Here is a 15,853-nt window from a genome sequence, read left to right as displayed (position 1 = left end):
GCAAACATTTACGTAACTTTTCTGTTCTCCCTGCCTACTCGACATGGCATTTTTGTCTACGTAGAAAAACAACTTTAATTTCTTAATCTTCCAAACACATGCCCATGTGAATGCGATCCCGAAAAAACAAATTTGTGCTTCTTTTTCTTCCTTTTTTGCTGCAAAAGAAAAAGTTTATTGAAATCTCAAATATGTTTGTTATTTGGTCGTTTACTGTTAAGAGTGGAGGATTTGATCATGTGCAACATGCAAGATTTGAGCATGTGCAGGGCACATGGCAGTTAACGGTAACTGTCAACATGATGGCATTTGTCCAAATATCATTAACTTGTTGAGGTTATCTTGTAATCTAGCTTACATACATTCTGTTAAGTTTGTTACAGTACTGAAGACTGAAGACAGAACTGCACTTATAAATAGCAGAATGTATTGCAATTTTCGTCAAGGGAAATAGATCACAAATATTACAAAACGTTGGTTCTAGTTTCTCTCGATCTGTTCATACTTCCAGTTTTAACATTACCACTCAGAAGTGAAATCCCAGAGGACCCTTTCTCTGGAAACCTCTCGTTCAGGAATCTAGTGGTTCTTCCGTAAGAAAAGGTATTCCCTTTTATTCTCTGCAATGCAAAGTGTGCTTCTTGTATTTCTTTCTTATTGATTTCCTCAACTCTTCTTTTGGGAAACAAAACCTCTGCTCTGTTTCTCTGTTTCTGATTGCTGTTGAGTTTTATGGAAAATGCCGCATTGAATTCTGGATAAATGGATTGTCTTTTTAGTTCATAGATAATTCTGGGATCTTGCATCCTCTTTGAGTATGCCTGATACATGGCCGGCTAAATCAGCGGTTTGATTTGTCGATGCGACAGATAACTTCTCCGGAGAAATAAAATCTACTTTTAATGCTTCGTATGCGATCCAAAACTATGATATTGGGTTGTTTAGGTATTTCTTTTTCCTGATCTTATATCTTATAATGATATTGCAAACTGAGATTGGAGAGATTGCATTAGGCTTTTTGGAACGATTACAGTTGTCGTGTGGTGTCAGGAAGGCTCTTTCAGGAGAATATTCTTGTTACTAAGATATCAGCCGAATTAAGTACGGAACCTTGACAGATTTGAGTCCTGACCACACTTTCTTGCAACGTTTAATGGACGTAAGAGCACGAGGAAAGTTGACCATTCTTTAAGGAGAGAGAGAGAGAGAGAGAGAGAGAGAGAGAGAGAGAGAGAGAGAGAGAGAGAGAGAGAGAGATAGTAGTAGTAGTAGTANGAGAGAGAGAGAGAGTTTTATTTTGTTGCCAGCTTACCACGTCTTATTTGGAGAGTGATGGTCTGAGTGGAACTAGAAAACAGTCATTGGTGTGAGGCCATTAGCCACTAGAGCATCAGATTAGTGCTTTTCACGATCAGATCTACCCATGTAATGTCTACTATGAAATAGCAAATACTTTTTGTTAAGTATGACTTTTGGTTGATTTTGAAAATTAATTAATATTTAAGACTAATTATTCCTTGCGACAATTGTCAACCACACTAGGAAAAAAAAAAAGAGAATAGAGAAAAAATAGTTAGTTCTTTCCTGTACCAAAGATTCTATAAATGTCGTGGGAGCTGCCATTTATTAATGGCATTTGCGGGAGAATTGAGAAAAGAAAGGCAGCATAATTAGGCTCAAGGCTAAAGGACTTTGTTAGTGATAATAGATTTTGCATCTAGCTAGTTTTATATGGTGTAATGGCGTTTGATTATATCCATTCAACTAGTTCTTAAAGCAGCAAAAGTGCCACGACGGACAAGAATCCCCCCCCTTTAGAAAAGCAAGTTAAGGAATCAAACACGAGGACGACCGCTCAATCCAAAGGGAAAGCAGCTTCAGTCCACATTCTTGAACAGAAATATATCCCCACTTTCGCCGTCACACTGGAACGGTGATCATCGTGATCCCCACAACCGAAATGTGGGACCCGCCCTCTGATTGGCTGCTTTTTCTTCCAGTTAATTTCTTTATCCAGCAAATATTATATAAATTTTTATATTACACGTCAATGCTTTCTCTTCGAAAAACTAATTTGATATAGTATAGGATGGCCAATTTATCTGTCATTTGATATGAAATTGTAGATCATATATATATATATAAAATAGAGATATAAATACATAAATCAATTAAAAAAATTTTCTTTCATAATTGACTTTAGATAATGCAATTAAAACTCTAAAAAGGAACTGAGGTGGCAAATTAGGAATGACAATAGAGATCAATATCAATATTTTCATATTAATAAATGACGGATATTTTGACATTTGAAATTTAAATGTTAAAAAAGAAAGTTGAAACAGGAAAGGAAATTCCATAAAGAATCCAAATTGAATTACATAAAAACTTTTTAAATTTTCAAATCAGTAATATTAGTGCAATCCACCCAATCTAAAAAAAGCCCATCACAATTACAGCGGTGGAAAAAGTCAAATCCAAATGAAAGAGATTTAGACTTATAAAAACTCAAAAAGGAGGCGTGCCTCTTTATCTTCCCAACTTAAAAACCAGTAGGATATCATAGTATACTACAGGTGTCCTATTCGAAGTCAATAACTCTCTGCATCTTCCAAACGCATGCCCATGTGAATGTGATCCGAAAAAACACAAAAGAAAATATTTATTTAAATCTCTGATATCATCGTTACTCGGTTTTTTTCATCTAAACTCCGGAAGACCTGTTTCTCTGGAAACCTCTCGATCGGGTGAAGAGAACCCAAATTGGTTCTTTTGTAAAAAAAAGGTATTGCCCATTATTCTCTACAATGCAGAGTGTGTTTCTTGTTTTTTTTTTTTGTTGATTTCGTGAACTGCTCTTTTGGAGAGAGAGAAAAAAAAAAAAACTCTGTTCTGTTTCTCTGTTTCTGATTCCTGTTGAGTTTTATGGGATGTGTCACTCGAATTCTGGATAAATGGATTGTCTTTTTAGTTCATAGGTAATTCTGGGATCTTGCATGCTATTTGAGTATGCCTGATATCTCGCCTAAATCAGCGGTTTCATATATTTTTCGTTTACAGTTTGTCGATGCAACAGATAACTTCTCCAGGGAAATAGAATGTACTTTTAATGCGTAGTTTTTTTTTTTTTTTAATGACGCTCATGTGCATCTGTTATATCTGGCTCTGTTTGGCTGCCGAGAAACTCAAAAGCTTAGTGAAAATTAACCAAAAATAGTTCGTTTTGTTATGTTTTCTTTTTCTGTATTTAACGAAGAGGCGTGAATTTTAGAAAACCTCAATTGAAACCTTTAATAGAATGTTTTCTTTTCTGTTATATCAGGATTTGTTGTAAAGTCATTGTTTTAGCTAATATATTAACTAATGCAAATCCTTTAAACTCTGCATCTATTTCTTATAAAAGTCCGTTTAATTTTTAAATTATTTGTTAAAAGATTAAGCCATTTTTGAAAATTGAAACCTTTTCTGTAATTTTTCATTTTACCATTAGGAATTCGGTCCCAATTGCTTCGTAGATCTCGACTCAGATTGTTCTTTTTATTATGATTATTTTTTGTTGCTTGCTTCAGTTACAAACTGTTTACTCATATTTATTTTTTTTTGTAGGAACTCTGGATAAATACCTTATAAAGTTGGAGCGCTCCATACGTATCTTTTCATAATTTGAGTAAGTTTCTTCATTCCAATTTTCAAATTTTTGCAAAATAATTCCTATGTTTTTGTTTTAAAATCATATCTTAGCTCCAAGGGAGGTTGAGTGGATCAAATTATGGTATTAGAGCTAGAGGCTGTCTTTTTCTTTTTCAATTTTTTTAACCTGGCTTTTCTTACTTTCTCACTAATGAAACTGTAACATATTTTTACTAGAATTATGTTTTCTGTTTTGAATGCTATTATTTGATTTATCACCTTGGCTTCTAACCCCATTTCTGATTCATATTTGGCTGCTTATAAGTAGAGGAAAAGAAAGGAGAGCAAATTAGATTGCCATACTTTGCATTACTTGAAACATCCTGAAAGCTTATCAAAACAAAAAAAAAAACTTGAAATATCTTGAAAGCAGAATAATAAAGTGAATTTGTTCCTGTCTTTACTAGATCAAATTTGCTTATCTATTTCAGGTGCATAGCTTGCTTTAAATTTCTTCTTTAGTTCTCCTGCATTTAAATACTATCTAATTTTGTCGTAATTTTCATTTTTTATGCTAAGCTGTCACCATCTCACATGAACTAACTCATGTTTAAGAAAATCATAAAACTTTCCCCTTTTCTCCTTCTGTTTGTTTGGCATTTTTTCCACCTAATCTCAAGCTATATCTCTTTGCTGGAACTGAAGCGTGAAGTGCTCTTTTCTGTTAGTATTGTCCCAGTGCAATGGCTTCTAATGCTACAGTTGGACAGAAATGTCCATCGCCAATGAAGGCTACATCAAATGGCCTCTTCCAGGGTGATAACCCCCTTGATTATGCACTTCCTCTTGCCATTGTGCAGATATGTCTGGTAGTTGTACTAACAAGGGGCCTTGCTTTTCTTTTAAGGCCAATAAGGCAGCCACGTGTGATTGCAGAGATCATTGTGAGTTCCTTTCTATGTTCAAACTTCTACATATCCATGTATTGATTTCCCATGTTAGCGTTATTTATGTATAGTTATCAGTATATCTGATGTCAAATTATGGCAAAAAGTTTATAGTTTCCCACTTCAATAATTTTTCCATCTGAAATTTAAAAAACATTTCCAATTTTTTTAGATGTTTTAAGTAAAAAATTACTATAGCTTCTGGAAGTAACACAATATTCTATTGATTTAAATTTCACTGCTCATCTACCAGGGAGGAATTTTACTTGGGCCATCTGTTCTGGGTAGAAGCAAGAGCTACTTGCAAGCTATATTTCCACCCAAGAGTCTCACTGTACTGGATACTCTGGCAAACATTGGTCTCATTTTCTTTTTATTCCTTGCTGGTCTAGAGATAGATCTTAAAGCCCTCCGTCGAACTGGAAAAACAGCCCTTGGAATTGCTGTTGCTGGAATAGGGCTTCCTTTTGCATTAGGAATTGGCTCTTCATTTTTGCTCAAAGCAACTATATCAAAAGGTGTCAATGCTTCTGCATTTCTCGTGTTCATGGGTGTTGCTCTTTCTATTACTGCCTTTCCTGTCTTAGCTCGCATTCTGGCAGAGCTGAAGCTTTTAACGACAGATGTTGGAAGAATTGCTATGTCAGCTGCAGCTGTTAATGATGTAGCTGCATGGATTCTACTTGCTCTTGCTGTTGCCCTTTCTGGATCTAACAGTTCTCCCGCTGCATCACTGTGGGTCTTCTTGTCTGGGTGTGTTTTTGTCATTTGTTTGAGTTTCATTGTACCCCCAATATTCAAATGGATGGCTTATCGATGCCATGAAGGTGAGCCAGTAGAAGAGATATACATATGTGCTACATTAGCTGCTGTTCTGGCCGCCGGGTTTGTAACTGATGCTATTGGAATTCATGCCATGTTTGGTGCTTTTGTGGTTGGAGTTGTTTTCCCAAAGGAAGGGCCATTTGCCGGTGCTCTTGTGGAAAAAGTTGAGGATCTTGTATCTGGTTTGTTCTTGCCATTATACTTTGTTTCAAGTGGACTGAAGACAAACATTGCAACAATTCAAGGGCTTCAATCCTGGGGTCTTCTGGCTTTGGTGATTTTTACAGCATGTTTTGGGAAGATTGTTGGGACTGTTGTGGTGTCCCTTTCCTGCAAAGTTCCTGCTCGTGAGGCTTTTGCGCTTGGGTTCCTTATGAATACTAAAGGGCTGGTTGAACTCATTGTTCTGAATATTGGGAGGGATAGAAAGGTAAATTGAGTTTTCCTCCTGTAGTGACTAGAGTCATTGCCTTGTTTCATTATGGTTTTTATGAAATAAATGATGCATTTTGGCTGTTTTCACTTTCAGGTTCTGAATGATCAGACATTTGCCATTATGGTTCTAATGGCTCTCTTCACTACATTCATTACCACACCAGTTGTTATGGCTGTATATAAGCCTGCAAGAAGCAGAAAAGTGGACTACAAGCATAGGACCATCGAAAGAAAAAATCCAGATACTCAACTTAGAATATTGACCTGTTTCCACAGCTCAAGAAATATCCCATCGATGATAAATCTCCTTGAGGCTTCACGAGGCGTAGGGAAGCGTGAAGGATTTTCTGTGTATGCTCTGCACCTTATGGAACTATCTGAGAGGTCATCAGCTATATTAATGGTACACAAGGCAAGGAAAAATGGGCTTCCCTTCTGGAATAAGGGTCGGCATTCAGATTCTGACCATATTGTTGTGGCATTTGAAGCTTTCCAGCAACTGAGTCAAGTAACTGTCCGGTCAATGACTTCAATCTCTTCAATGGCTGACATGCATGAGGACATCTGTACCACTGCTGAGAGAAAGAGAGCTGCGATCATAATTCTTCCATTCCATAAGCACCAGAGAATGGATGGTTCGTTTGAGACTACGCGGACAGACTTCCGCTGGGTGAATCAGAGGGTTCTTGAACATGCGCCTTGTTCCATTGGAATTCTAGTTGATCGTGGGCTTGGTGGAACCACCCATGTATCTGCAAGCAATGTTTCCCTTTCGATGACAGTTCTTTTCTTTGGGGGCTGTGATGATCGTGAAGCCCTTGCTTATGGGGCTCGAATGGCTGAGCACCCAGGTATCAGTTTAAATGTTATTCGCTTTGTAGTGGAACCTGAAACTATTGGAGAAATTGCTAGGATTGATATGCAAGAGAATTCCGGCCTCAAATCAATGTCATTGGATGAAGAATTTCTTTCCAAGTTTAAGCAGAAAATATCAAATGATGACTCTGTCAGATATGAGGAAAAGGCTGTCCGAAATGCCACAGAAACCTTTGCTGCAATTCGTGAGGCAAGCCGCTGCAATCTTGTTCTCGTGGGGCGAATGCCTGATGGTGAGTTGGCCTTAGCTTTAATGAGGAGAAGTGAATGCCCAGAACTGGGGCCTGTAGGTTGTTTGCTGATTTCTCCAGATTTCTCAGCGACAGCATCAGTCTTAGTTGTTCAACAGTACCATGGCCGTGTATCTCTGAATTTGGCTTCAGACATGGAGGAAGAATCACCTGACAAAGATTCAGAATCCAGCTAAATCTCATTGTCCGAACATTTTGTCCTGATGAGTACACAATGTAGAGGAATTTTCAGTACACAAAGCAAAAAATTAAAAAAAAATGATAAATAGTAACTTGAAAATTCTTTCTACTTAGCTATATATGTATATAGTCGTATTCACATTGTTTTTCTTGCTTCTTATAATGTCTGTTTAGTATGGATTTTACATGAAATAGTTGAAGATCACATCAAAACGTTCATCTATTACCAAAGACCTTCTTTCCCTCCCAATCAATATGTAAATCAATTAATGTTTAATGTTGACCCTTTCCAAGATTTAGGTTCAATTCAGGCCACCATCCAACAAGTGTGTTTCCCTTTCTTTCTTGAAAAGGGAAAAAAGAATTTTTTTATATTATATTAATGTAAATGTGCTCAGAAGGGTTTTAACATCAAAGAAAAGAATTTTCCATGGAAAACAAAACTTCAAATAAAGTTAAAAGAAATGGAATTTCGGGAACAGCCGATGTGTCATTGTTATATCTGTAGCGTAACTTAAAAAACTTACACCCTGCCACACTGTATAACTCTAAGCGGATAACATCAGGTTTGAGGGGATTGAACGCCATTCCGGCTTTACAGTGAGTTAGGGTTTTGAGATTATGGCTTCCCTCTGCTCCAATCTTCATCCTCCGTTTCTCTCTCTGGTTCTTCCCCGCCAAAATACGGCTTCCAGTTGCTTTTTCATCAAGTAGGCCATCATCTTTGTTTAAGTTACTCTGAAATTTATGCTCTTTTTTTTTTTTTTGCTTTCGATTCACTGCTAAAAACCAATTTTTTATTCGTTTTATTTTGTCTATATTACTTCTGAGTACATCAGCATATATGGGTTTGATTAGTTTTGAAGTTGGTTGGTGGTTTTTGTGTCTTACTGTATCAATTTTGTTAATTGACTGTAAAGATAGGTTTTTAATCCAAAACCCAAATGGAATCTTATGGTTTTAAAGCATTTTATCTGGTAATTGATGAAACTGATACATTAGATAACCTATCTGTCATCAAGGATGATGAAATATCTAGAATTTGAATCTTAAAATACTGTTTGCAAACTATGAAAAACTAACACCTTAAAAGCCCATTCTTTGTTTCATTAGCCGGGTAAAATTCAATCTGAAAAAGGTGTCAACAACGAGAAGAATAACTTGCAAGAAGGCGAGTTCAAGGGGCCCTGATAATGATAGGTTTGTGAGAAGTAAGATCGAGAAAACTGTGGCGAAGCAGGGAGACAAAAAATTTGTTCATGAAGGTTTAATTACTGAATCACTTCCCAATGGTATGTTTCGAGTTCTTTTAGACAATCAAGATTTAATTCTAGGTTATCTTTCTGGAAAGATACGAAAAAATTTCGTACGAGTATTGCCTGGAGACAGAGTTAGAGTTGAATTGAGTCCTTATGATTCAACCAAGGGACGTATAGTTTATAGGCTTCGTAACAAGGATGCAAGTGGATAGTAGGCTAGATTCTCCAAGAAATTTGTGCTCTGACAATCAGTCACTAGGAGTCGATGTGAGGAACCTCCAACTATTAAAACAGGGCCCTGTTGAGTGTAAGAGAACAAAAAAACAATTTGTTGTCTTTTGAGAAACTCCTCAAGCGGTTGATTAATTGGTTCACCGTGCAAAACTACAAACCTGATGAAGATTGGAGGAACAATATGGCAGTTAGTTTAACTGGCGAGTTTCTTGGTGACATGGCAAAGATTTGGACAAGTCTTGGCTTCCCTTGGAGCTTGGGGAATTTCGAGATTGGTGAGAATTAATCTTGTTTTGTAGCCTTACTTTTGAAAGTTATTTTAGCATTCTCAACCTTTCTTTGAATAGTTTTGATAAATGTATTTCTTTACTTGAATTGAAACGTATCTATTTTTTCTAATTGTTGAATTTCCATGTACAATTTACATACTTAAAGTAACTTGACTGCGCATGGATGTGCTTTTCAACCTTGATTTGGGTAGTCTTACTGAAATTGAAATGCTTGAGGAATTTCTTGAATTCAAAGAATCCTGATTAGAGCTAGTAACTATGCTAAAGAGATTGAATTAGAGGGGAGTGAAGTTATTGAGAAGCTTTCTTGCAAACAGGATGAAAAGAAATGAAATTCTGTTTTAGCTAAGCTGAATGCTATTGATACTGCCACGACACATTTGGTGCCGATCACTGGCTGATTATTGAGAGATTCTAGTGGTGTTTGGATATGTAGCTACAATGCAAGCATAGGATTGGCTTCTGTTGTTTCTGCAAATCGCTGGAGTAAAACGGCTGACTTATAATTGATTGGGAAAGTCATTGCTAGTTAGCAGTGGAATCCGGCTGAGCCATGGGCAAAGTAAAGATACCAACGAATGAAAATGTGTATCTGTAGGGTCCGACTGAAGATTGCCTAACGCATTGAGGGAAACTAGATTTGCATTCTTCAACAAGTTTGCATAGAGGAGTAGCACTGCTGACAAAATAACGGGGAAGAAAAGTAGTGGGACAGTGATGGGTTACAGCTTCTCTTCACAAATATGACCCAGCCACTCGAAGATAATGCTTGGCCGTCTGCAGGGCTTGTGTTTCTCTTCTTGTTTCTGTTCCTTGAAACTGACTCAACTCTGCACCCAGTTGTTGCCTTTCTCCATTAGATTGAAGTCTATTAACACGAAGGTCTGGGTTTATCTACCCTCTTCTGTGTTTTTGTGTTTTCCTTCTCTCTCTCTCTCTCTCTGGTTAAGGAGAGAGAATAATAATTAAACTTTAGATCATATCATATATCAACTAATTTCTGTCGTTTGGATTCGAGAGTGAAATCTTGAAAACATAATACTTCTTATTCTGAGATGACAAACCTAATGCATGTCATTGTCCAAAGAGAATACTAGATGGTTTAAGTGCGGAACAATAAGAGGTTAAAAGGAGATTTAGAAAAGACTAATTAAATGTTAATGGGAGATTAAGAAAAGACTAAGTAAAATAAAGTTAAATCAATATACTGTTACTTTCAAGTAAACAATTGGTCTGTAATCTATACAAATTCGTAAGCACTTTTAAACGTTCTTTCTTTTCTTCTTTGTTTGAACTAAGATCCATAATTAGCAAAGCCTAATCAAGCTATAAATTAGTTAATTGTAATAAATTATCCGTCGTGCGGCTGTCTTTTCTGAACCCCTCCGTGGAAGATTCAAGCTTTGCTGATTGAATAGATTTAACTACTACTGTCTTAAGCATTTATCATACAATGAAATGGCCACAAAGATTCGTTGGGCAAGTATATTTTCTAGACGACTTAATACTTAGCAGAAAAGGACAGCATGCTTCCGCTTTTTTGTGTGAGTAACAAATAACAGTATTTAGCAGCTGCTCTCTCTCTCTCTCTATATATATCTGAAGAGATTTAGTTTTATCAACCACGAAGCATCAATTAAACTAGCCTTAATTAGCCATGAGATCTCCTGTAGAGAAATCATGTTGCCTTGTCTTCTTATTCCTGCTTGTATCTCAACACTCTGTTTGGGCTACCAAAAAGCATTGAACCCACAAAAACCATGCAAACGATTCATGCTCTACTACCATGACTTCCTCTTCGGTGGCGATGACATGGCTAACGCCACATCTGCCGCAGCTACCAATATGACTAAGCTAGGGAACTTCAACTTTGGGATGCTTGTGGTATTCGATGATCCCATGACAAAAGACCAGCGCCTCCTTTCCCATCCTGTTGCAAGAGCACAGGGTTTCTATTTCTACGACATGAAAACCGACTACAATGCTTGGTTTGCTTACACTTTGATCTTCAACTCAAGTCATCACAAGGGAACTCTAAACATTATGGGTGCGGATATGATGATGGAGAAGACTAGAGATCTGTCAGTTGTTGGGGGAAGAGGAGATTTCTTCATGGCTAGAGGCATTGCTACCTTTAAGACTGACACTATGCAGGGTGACAAATACTTTCGCCTTAAGAAGGATATTAAGTTGTATGAATGCCATTAAACAATATATAGGCTTGGTTAATTAGCCACGTGCTAGGTTTGGTTGAGTCTAAAATCAATATAAATAATCAAATTAAAACAGATTGCAATAGGTTTTATAGTTTGATGTTTGGGTGTGATTTGTGTATTCTATGTATACGTGGTAGCAAGTTTGCAATCCTAATTAATCTTAGGTTTGCAAAGATGTCATTGTTTCCATCTGTTTGTACAAAGCTTTAATTCAATGCAAATCTTATCCCAGTTAGCAAAATAATTTCCTCTCTTTTATATGATCTTGATACGAAATAGAATCAAAGCTGATCACGGGGTTTTGGCCTAACTAACTAGTCTTGACTGGGGATTCATACCCGATGCTCCTCAATGATCCTGTCTGCTGACATATCTGCTATTGGCTCCTGACCAATTTTAATTTTTTTTTCTTCGTAAATTGGTTGCCTGGTCGACATAGAACAACTGGATTCTTGGTTCGACATTCTAACAACAATATTTTGTCCCGTTTAAATTAACAAAAACGTGACGGGATGTGCAAGCTATACGGAACGTGCATAGTTTCTGTGTTCTACCTAGCTTCAGAATTAAAGTAATGCAGATGTCCCAGATGCCCCAGTTTCTTTCCTTCAACATTGATGAAATGATTTCCATTGCTTCTCTGATCCGAAAATAGAACCCAAAGTGCAAAACTCAACCCTTGATTCAAAATTTCATTGTCTACTGTCTGTAGAACAACTTCAGGTACGTTTGAACGTACGGAACAGAGACACTGAATCTGCATGGATCTGTATATTCAGTGCGTATGAAGGGTGCAGTGCGGTGCGGGATCCAAGAAAGTTCCCTTTTACCATGTTAAAGAAATGTCATTGTCTTGAGAGCTGATAGTACGTCGAATCCGGCAACAAGTCGTTGGGAAGATTATGTCTAGTTATTCCATGGGAGCTGTCAGGCGTAGTGCTCCAAAGGAATTGCTAATGTCAAAAAAGGTGCTGCCTGCCTGCTGATTTGGCTTCAACAGTCGTTGCCTTCGTAATTAACAGTTGTTGTCTCGTATTATTCTTTAATATTCAATGATCAAAATGAGCCTTTTTTTTTTGAAGAGTAATTCCATCGTTACTGTTATTGACTTAAAGCACCAATGAAATCATATACACGAGGAACATGACTTACCTCAACAAGAGATGCTGATTTCATTAATGGAGCCACGAGCAGATCGATGGGAATAGATTCCATGGTGATAGGTGGAAGAAAAACGACAACCATTTTTAAGCAACAAATTACAAATCTTCTCACAATTTATCCAGACTTTGTTCAAGATAGCTATTAATTTCGCTTTAATATGGACATTAGGTTGCATGAATGCTACTAGCTACCTAGGCCTTTTGTTTGCGGAACAAGACTTTGATATCTCTTGTGCTTAATTAAAATGGTCAAAGTAATTAAGAGGTATATGGTGTTTTTGTCAATTTAATAACTTTACTTTAAAATTAATTAATTTAATTAAGTTTTTAATTGAAATTTTATGCAATTGAATCCCTCCCCTTTAACATTGTCCAATCAAAACCTTTTTTTTAAATTTTTTTTGAATGGTAGAAAACTTATATATATATATAGACACGTTTTTAATTAAAAAGATTATTTGTCCAATCATTATCATAGATATAGTAATCAATATCAAAGAAATCTTGCCTTTCTAGTGGAATTGTGGGAACTCATTTTGACCTGTCTTCATGATTATTTATCTCCTTTGTCCATGCAAAGTCATTTTCATAAAATTATAAATTGTCTGAATAATTTAATAAACAGGAAGAGCATCATAATAACAATAATCTTCACTTGTCAACCCAGACAGAATAGCTGTTTTCCCCTGATTTTTGGCAAATGCATCTCACTTTCACTTCCCATGAATTCTACTACAGTGTTTTTCAAGTTTTGACCTGATGACCCGGGTTTTGCCCCAGCATCCTCAGCAACCGCCATGATCAAATGGAAACTCCTGATATCAAAAAACGGTCTTTCTCCAGATTCCTCTGTAAACAAACAAACAAACAAAAAAAAAAATCTCATGCTAAGCTGGCTCCGTTCAACATTCCGGCTAACCGGAATATCCTTGACCCAAAGTGGGGCGATGACGCAGGAGCTTGATTAAGTCCTGTTTGGTTGACTTCAACTTTTACCTAATTAAGCATCTCCTTCTAAGTCATGCTTAAGCTGTTAAGAGAGGCTATCACCTAGTGCTAGCAGCGCAGCAGCGGTAGTCTCTATTTAAAAACCCAGGCATGAGAAATTATTTATATACATGAGACAAAGTACGAAGATCTTCAAATTTTTTTGATAAAGAAGTCATCAAAAGAAATGCTTCCCAAATAACACACTGAACAAACTTGGTTTTGTCCAATCTGCAAGTCAAATTTGAGCTCTCATTAAATTTAATGCCCATGCTTTCCGCAAATAGTATTATTTTTCCTAACCGAAATATTAAAAAAAATGGACGAAATGTATTTAATGTCTTTATTTACTTCAATGATTCTAGCACAATTGTCTGCCCCAAGCATTTTCCACCAAATTATGATATATACCAACCTCTTGAATTGCTCTATATATATAATTAAGCTGGCTTTTGAAGCAGCAAATTAAAGCAGGATGATTGCTATCTTGATTAGCCACCACAGAAGTCATATTTGTGTATTCTGTTCTTCACCCTTTTCCTCGTGTCTCAATCAGTTTTAGCCACCAGAAAAACGTTGAAACAACGGGAACCATGCAACCGCTTTTCTCTCTATTACCATGACAACCGCTTTAGCGGCGACGATGTTGCTAACGCGACGTCCATTGCGGTCCTCAACGCCACTGCTTTTGGCAACTACAACTATGGCATGTTGGTGATCTTCGACGATCCTATGACGAAAGACAACAGCTTTTTTTCTCCTCCAGCTGCGCGAGCGCAAGGGTTCTATTTCTACGATGGCAAAACGCAGTACAATGCTTGGTTTGCTTTCACTTTGGTGTTCAGCTCCACTGAATATAAGGGAACAGTGAACGTAATGGGTGCGGATCTGTTTAGCCAAAAGACTAGGGATCTCTCCATTGTTGGAGGAACGGGGGAGACTTTTTCATGGCCAGAGGGATTCTCACAATTTATCCCGACTTTGTTCAAGATAACTATTATTTTCGCTTTAAGATGGAGGTTAAGCTGTATGAATGCTACTAGCTAGCTTAGGCCCTCTGTTTGCGGTCTTCATATATCCTATGTGTGTTATTGCAATGTGACTTCAATAAAGACCTTTATATCTTTTGTGATGAAATGATAAAGAGCATCAAAAAGAGCTTAGCTGAGCACTCCTGTGCTTAGTATTACAGCAACTAGACTATGGCCCGTGCGTTGCACACGGGCCTCTTCCTACTTGTTTTTTTCTCTCTCTTTTTACCTCTCTTTTTCTTTCTTTTTTCCTTTTTTCCCCCATGCTCTCCACGTGATTAAAGGAATAAGCCTTTTTTGAGACTTCCTTTTGAAGAATGTTATAAATTTCTATGGGCACATGGCTTTAAACCCACTTTTCCAATGGGCTATGTCGGCGAACCAACCGAAGCTTTATCCACTGTTAGCTAAGATGCGACCCTTGGCCTAAATCAGGTTCTTCAAACGGGATGCCTGCCCAGCCCATGGATACTCTCACTAACCATGTAATTGGACCTAATTTATAATTCTAATTAGTCTCTTCATTCGTGTACTGCAAAAGGTTGTTTATCCAACCAGTTATCATGGATATAGTAATCAATCAAAGCAATCTTGCCTTTCTAGTGGAATTATGGTACCACTTTTGATTTTAGACCGATTATGCCTACTCCCCAAAGGGTTTTTAATTTCTTAATTTGTTAGTATTTATCACGTAATTATTGCGTTAGTGTAGTTGCGTAGAATCAAGCAAACTGATTTTGACTTTTCTTTCATGATTGTTTAATCTCCTTTCCTCCATGCAAAGCCATTTTTATAAAATTATATATTGTCTGAATTATTCCTTTCAATCTTTATTAACTATCATATTGGGCCCTGATGCACAACTTTGCTGCCAAGTTACTCACCAGTCCTGATTTCCATTATGTTGTGGCTTGGAAGTTTTCAACAGTGTGTGGATGTTGGTGTAGCCATTGGTGCATTGCTAAGAAAAGCCGACCTTCTTTGAATCTTACCCGCAGCCTTGAGAAGAAGATTTCATTCACCAACCAAGAACAAAGAAAGTGGGTTTGTCACTAAAAATAAAAATCGAACACACCTACTCCACCAATCTTTCCCCCCCAAAGTTTCCATGGAAAGCAAAAAAGAAATAATTGAGACAACTCAATAATCGGAAGGGACCCCTTTGCACGTTCTTAGACAGGACCCAAACGTTAACTGACAGTGACTTTCATTGCGTAATCATAAATATATTATGGACTAAATAATTACTTGTATGATCTGTGAGGATGGAGGTGGAGTTACCTATGAATTCTAGCTTCGGATATGGTTGAACAATTACTATATTGTTTCGTAAAAATTCCCACTGGATCTTGAACTACACCAATTGGAAATAATCTAATCATTTCATCAAATAATAAAACCCCAATCCTCACTCCCAAGATTCAAAGCCAGAATTTCTAATTAAGTTTTGATTGTTCAGTTTGCCCCTGGAGGCCAAGATGACTAACATGATGTAAGAGAATGTCAAGGAAATAACAATGAATAGGGAG

General features: G+C 37.0%; 3 protein-coding genes and 1 pseudogene across 5 annotated transcripts; all 4 read left to right on the top strand.

The window, feature by feature from the left end:
* On the top strand, positions 463-7,375 carry LOC18606627 (cation/H(+) antiporter 18). 3 transcript variants are annotated; one of them, XM_018117934.1, is made up of 5 exons: positions 463-603; positions 3,607-3,667; positions 4,359-4,574; positions 4,831-5,832; positions 5,932-7,375. In XM_018117934.1, the coding sequence occupies exons 3-5, from the start codon at positions 4,374-4,376 to the stop codon at positions 7,138-7,140; spliced, it is 2,412 nt and encodes an 803-aa protein (XP_017973423.1). In that variant the 5' UTR covers positions 463-603; positions 3,607-3,667; positions 4,359-4,373; the 3' UTR covers positions 7,141-7,375. The 3 variants fall into 3 exon arrangements, with proteins under 3 accessions (XP_017973423.1, XP_007040406.2, XP_017973424.1); XM_007040344.2 differs by lacking the exon at positions 463-603 and adding an exon at positions 2,549-2,785; XM_018117935.1 differs by lacking the exons at positions 463-603; positions 3,607-3,667 and having other exon boundaries at positions 4,050-4,574.
* Positions 7,631-9,941, top strand: LOC18606626 (translation initiation factor IF-1, chloroplastic). Its single transcript, XM_018117936.1, has 2 exons — positions 7,631-7,854; positions 8,258-9,941. Exons 1-2 carry the CDS (start codon positions 7,766-7,768, stop codon positions 8,613-8,615), a joined length of 447 nt encoding a protein of 148 aa, XP_017973425.1. The 5' UTR covers positions 7,631-7,765; the 3' UTR covers positions 8,616-9,941.
* LOC18606625 (dirigent protein 5) lies at positions 10,585-11,135 on the top strand. Its single transcript, XM_007040339.2, is given in 2 exon segments — positions 10,585-10,666; positions 10,669-11,135. Coding segments are annotated over 2 exon segments (549 nt in total).
* LOC18606623 lies at positions 12,061-14,336 on the top strand (annotated as a pseudogene).

Source organism: Theobroma cacao, chromosome 3 (genome assembly GCF_000208745.1).
Source record: "Theobroma cacao cultivar B97-61/B2 chromosome 3, Criollo_cocoa_genome_V2, whole genome shotgun sequence".
NCBI lineage: Eukaryota > Viridiplantae > Streptophyta > Magnoliopsida > Malvales > Malvaceae > Theobroma > Theobroma cacao.
Note: the sequence above shows the minus strand (reverse complement) of the source record. Positions and strands in the feature narration are given on the sequence as shown.

Bases quoted from the DNA above. Each gene is read 5' to 3' on its own strand.
- LOC18606627 (XM_018117934.1), top strand. From the start codon at position 4,374: ATGGCTTCTAATGCTACAGTTGGACAGAAATGTCCATCGCCAATGAAG. The intron at 4,575-4,830 runs GTGAGTTCCTTT...CTCATCTACCAG, and splicing joins GTGTGATTGCAGAGATCATT to GGAGGAATTTTACTTGGGCC. The intron at 5,833-5,931 runs GTAAATTGAGTT...TTTCACTTTCAG, and splicing joins ATATTGGGAGGGATAGAAAG to GTTCTGAATGATCAGACATT.
- LOC18606626 (XM_018117936.1), top strand. From the start codon at position 7,766: ATGGCTTCCCTCTGCTCCAATCTTCATCCTCCGTTTCTCTCTCTGGTT. The intron at 7,855-8,257 runs GTAGGCCATCAT...TTGTTTCATTAG, and splicing joins TCCAGTTGCTTTTTCATCAA to CCGGGTAAAATTCAATCTGA.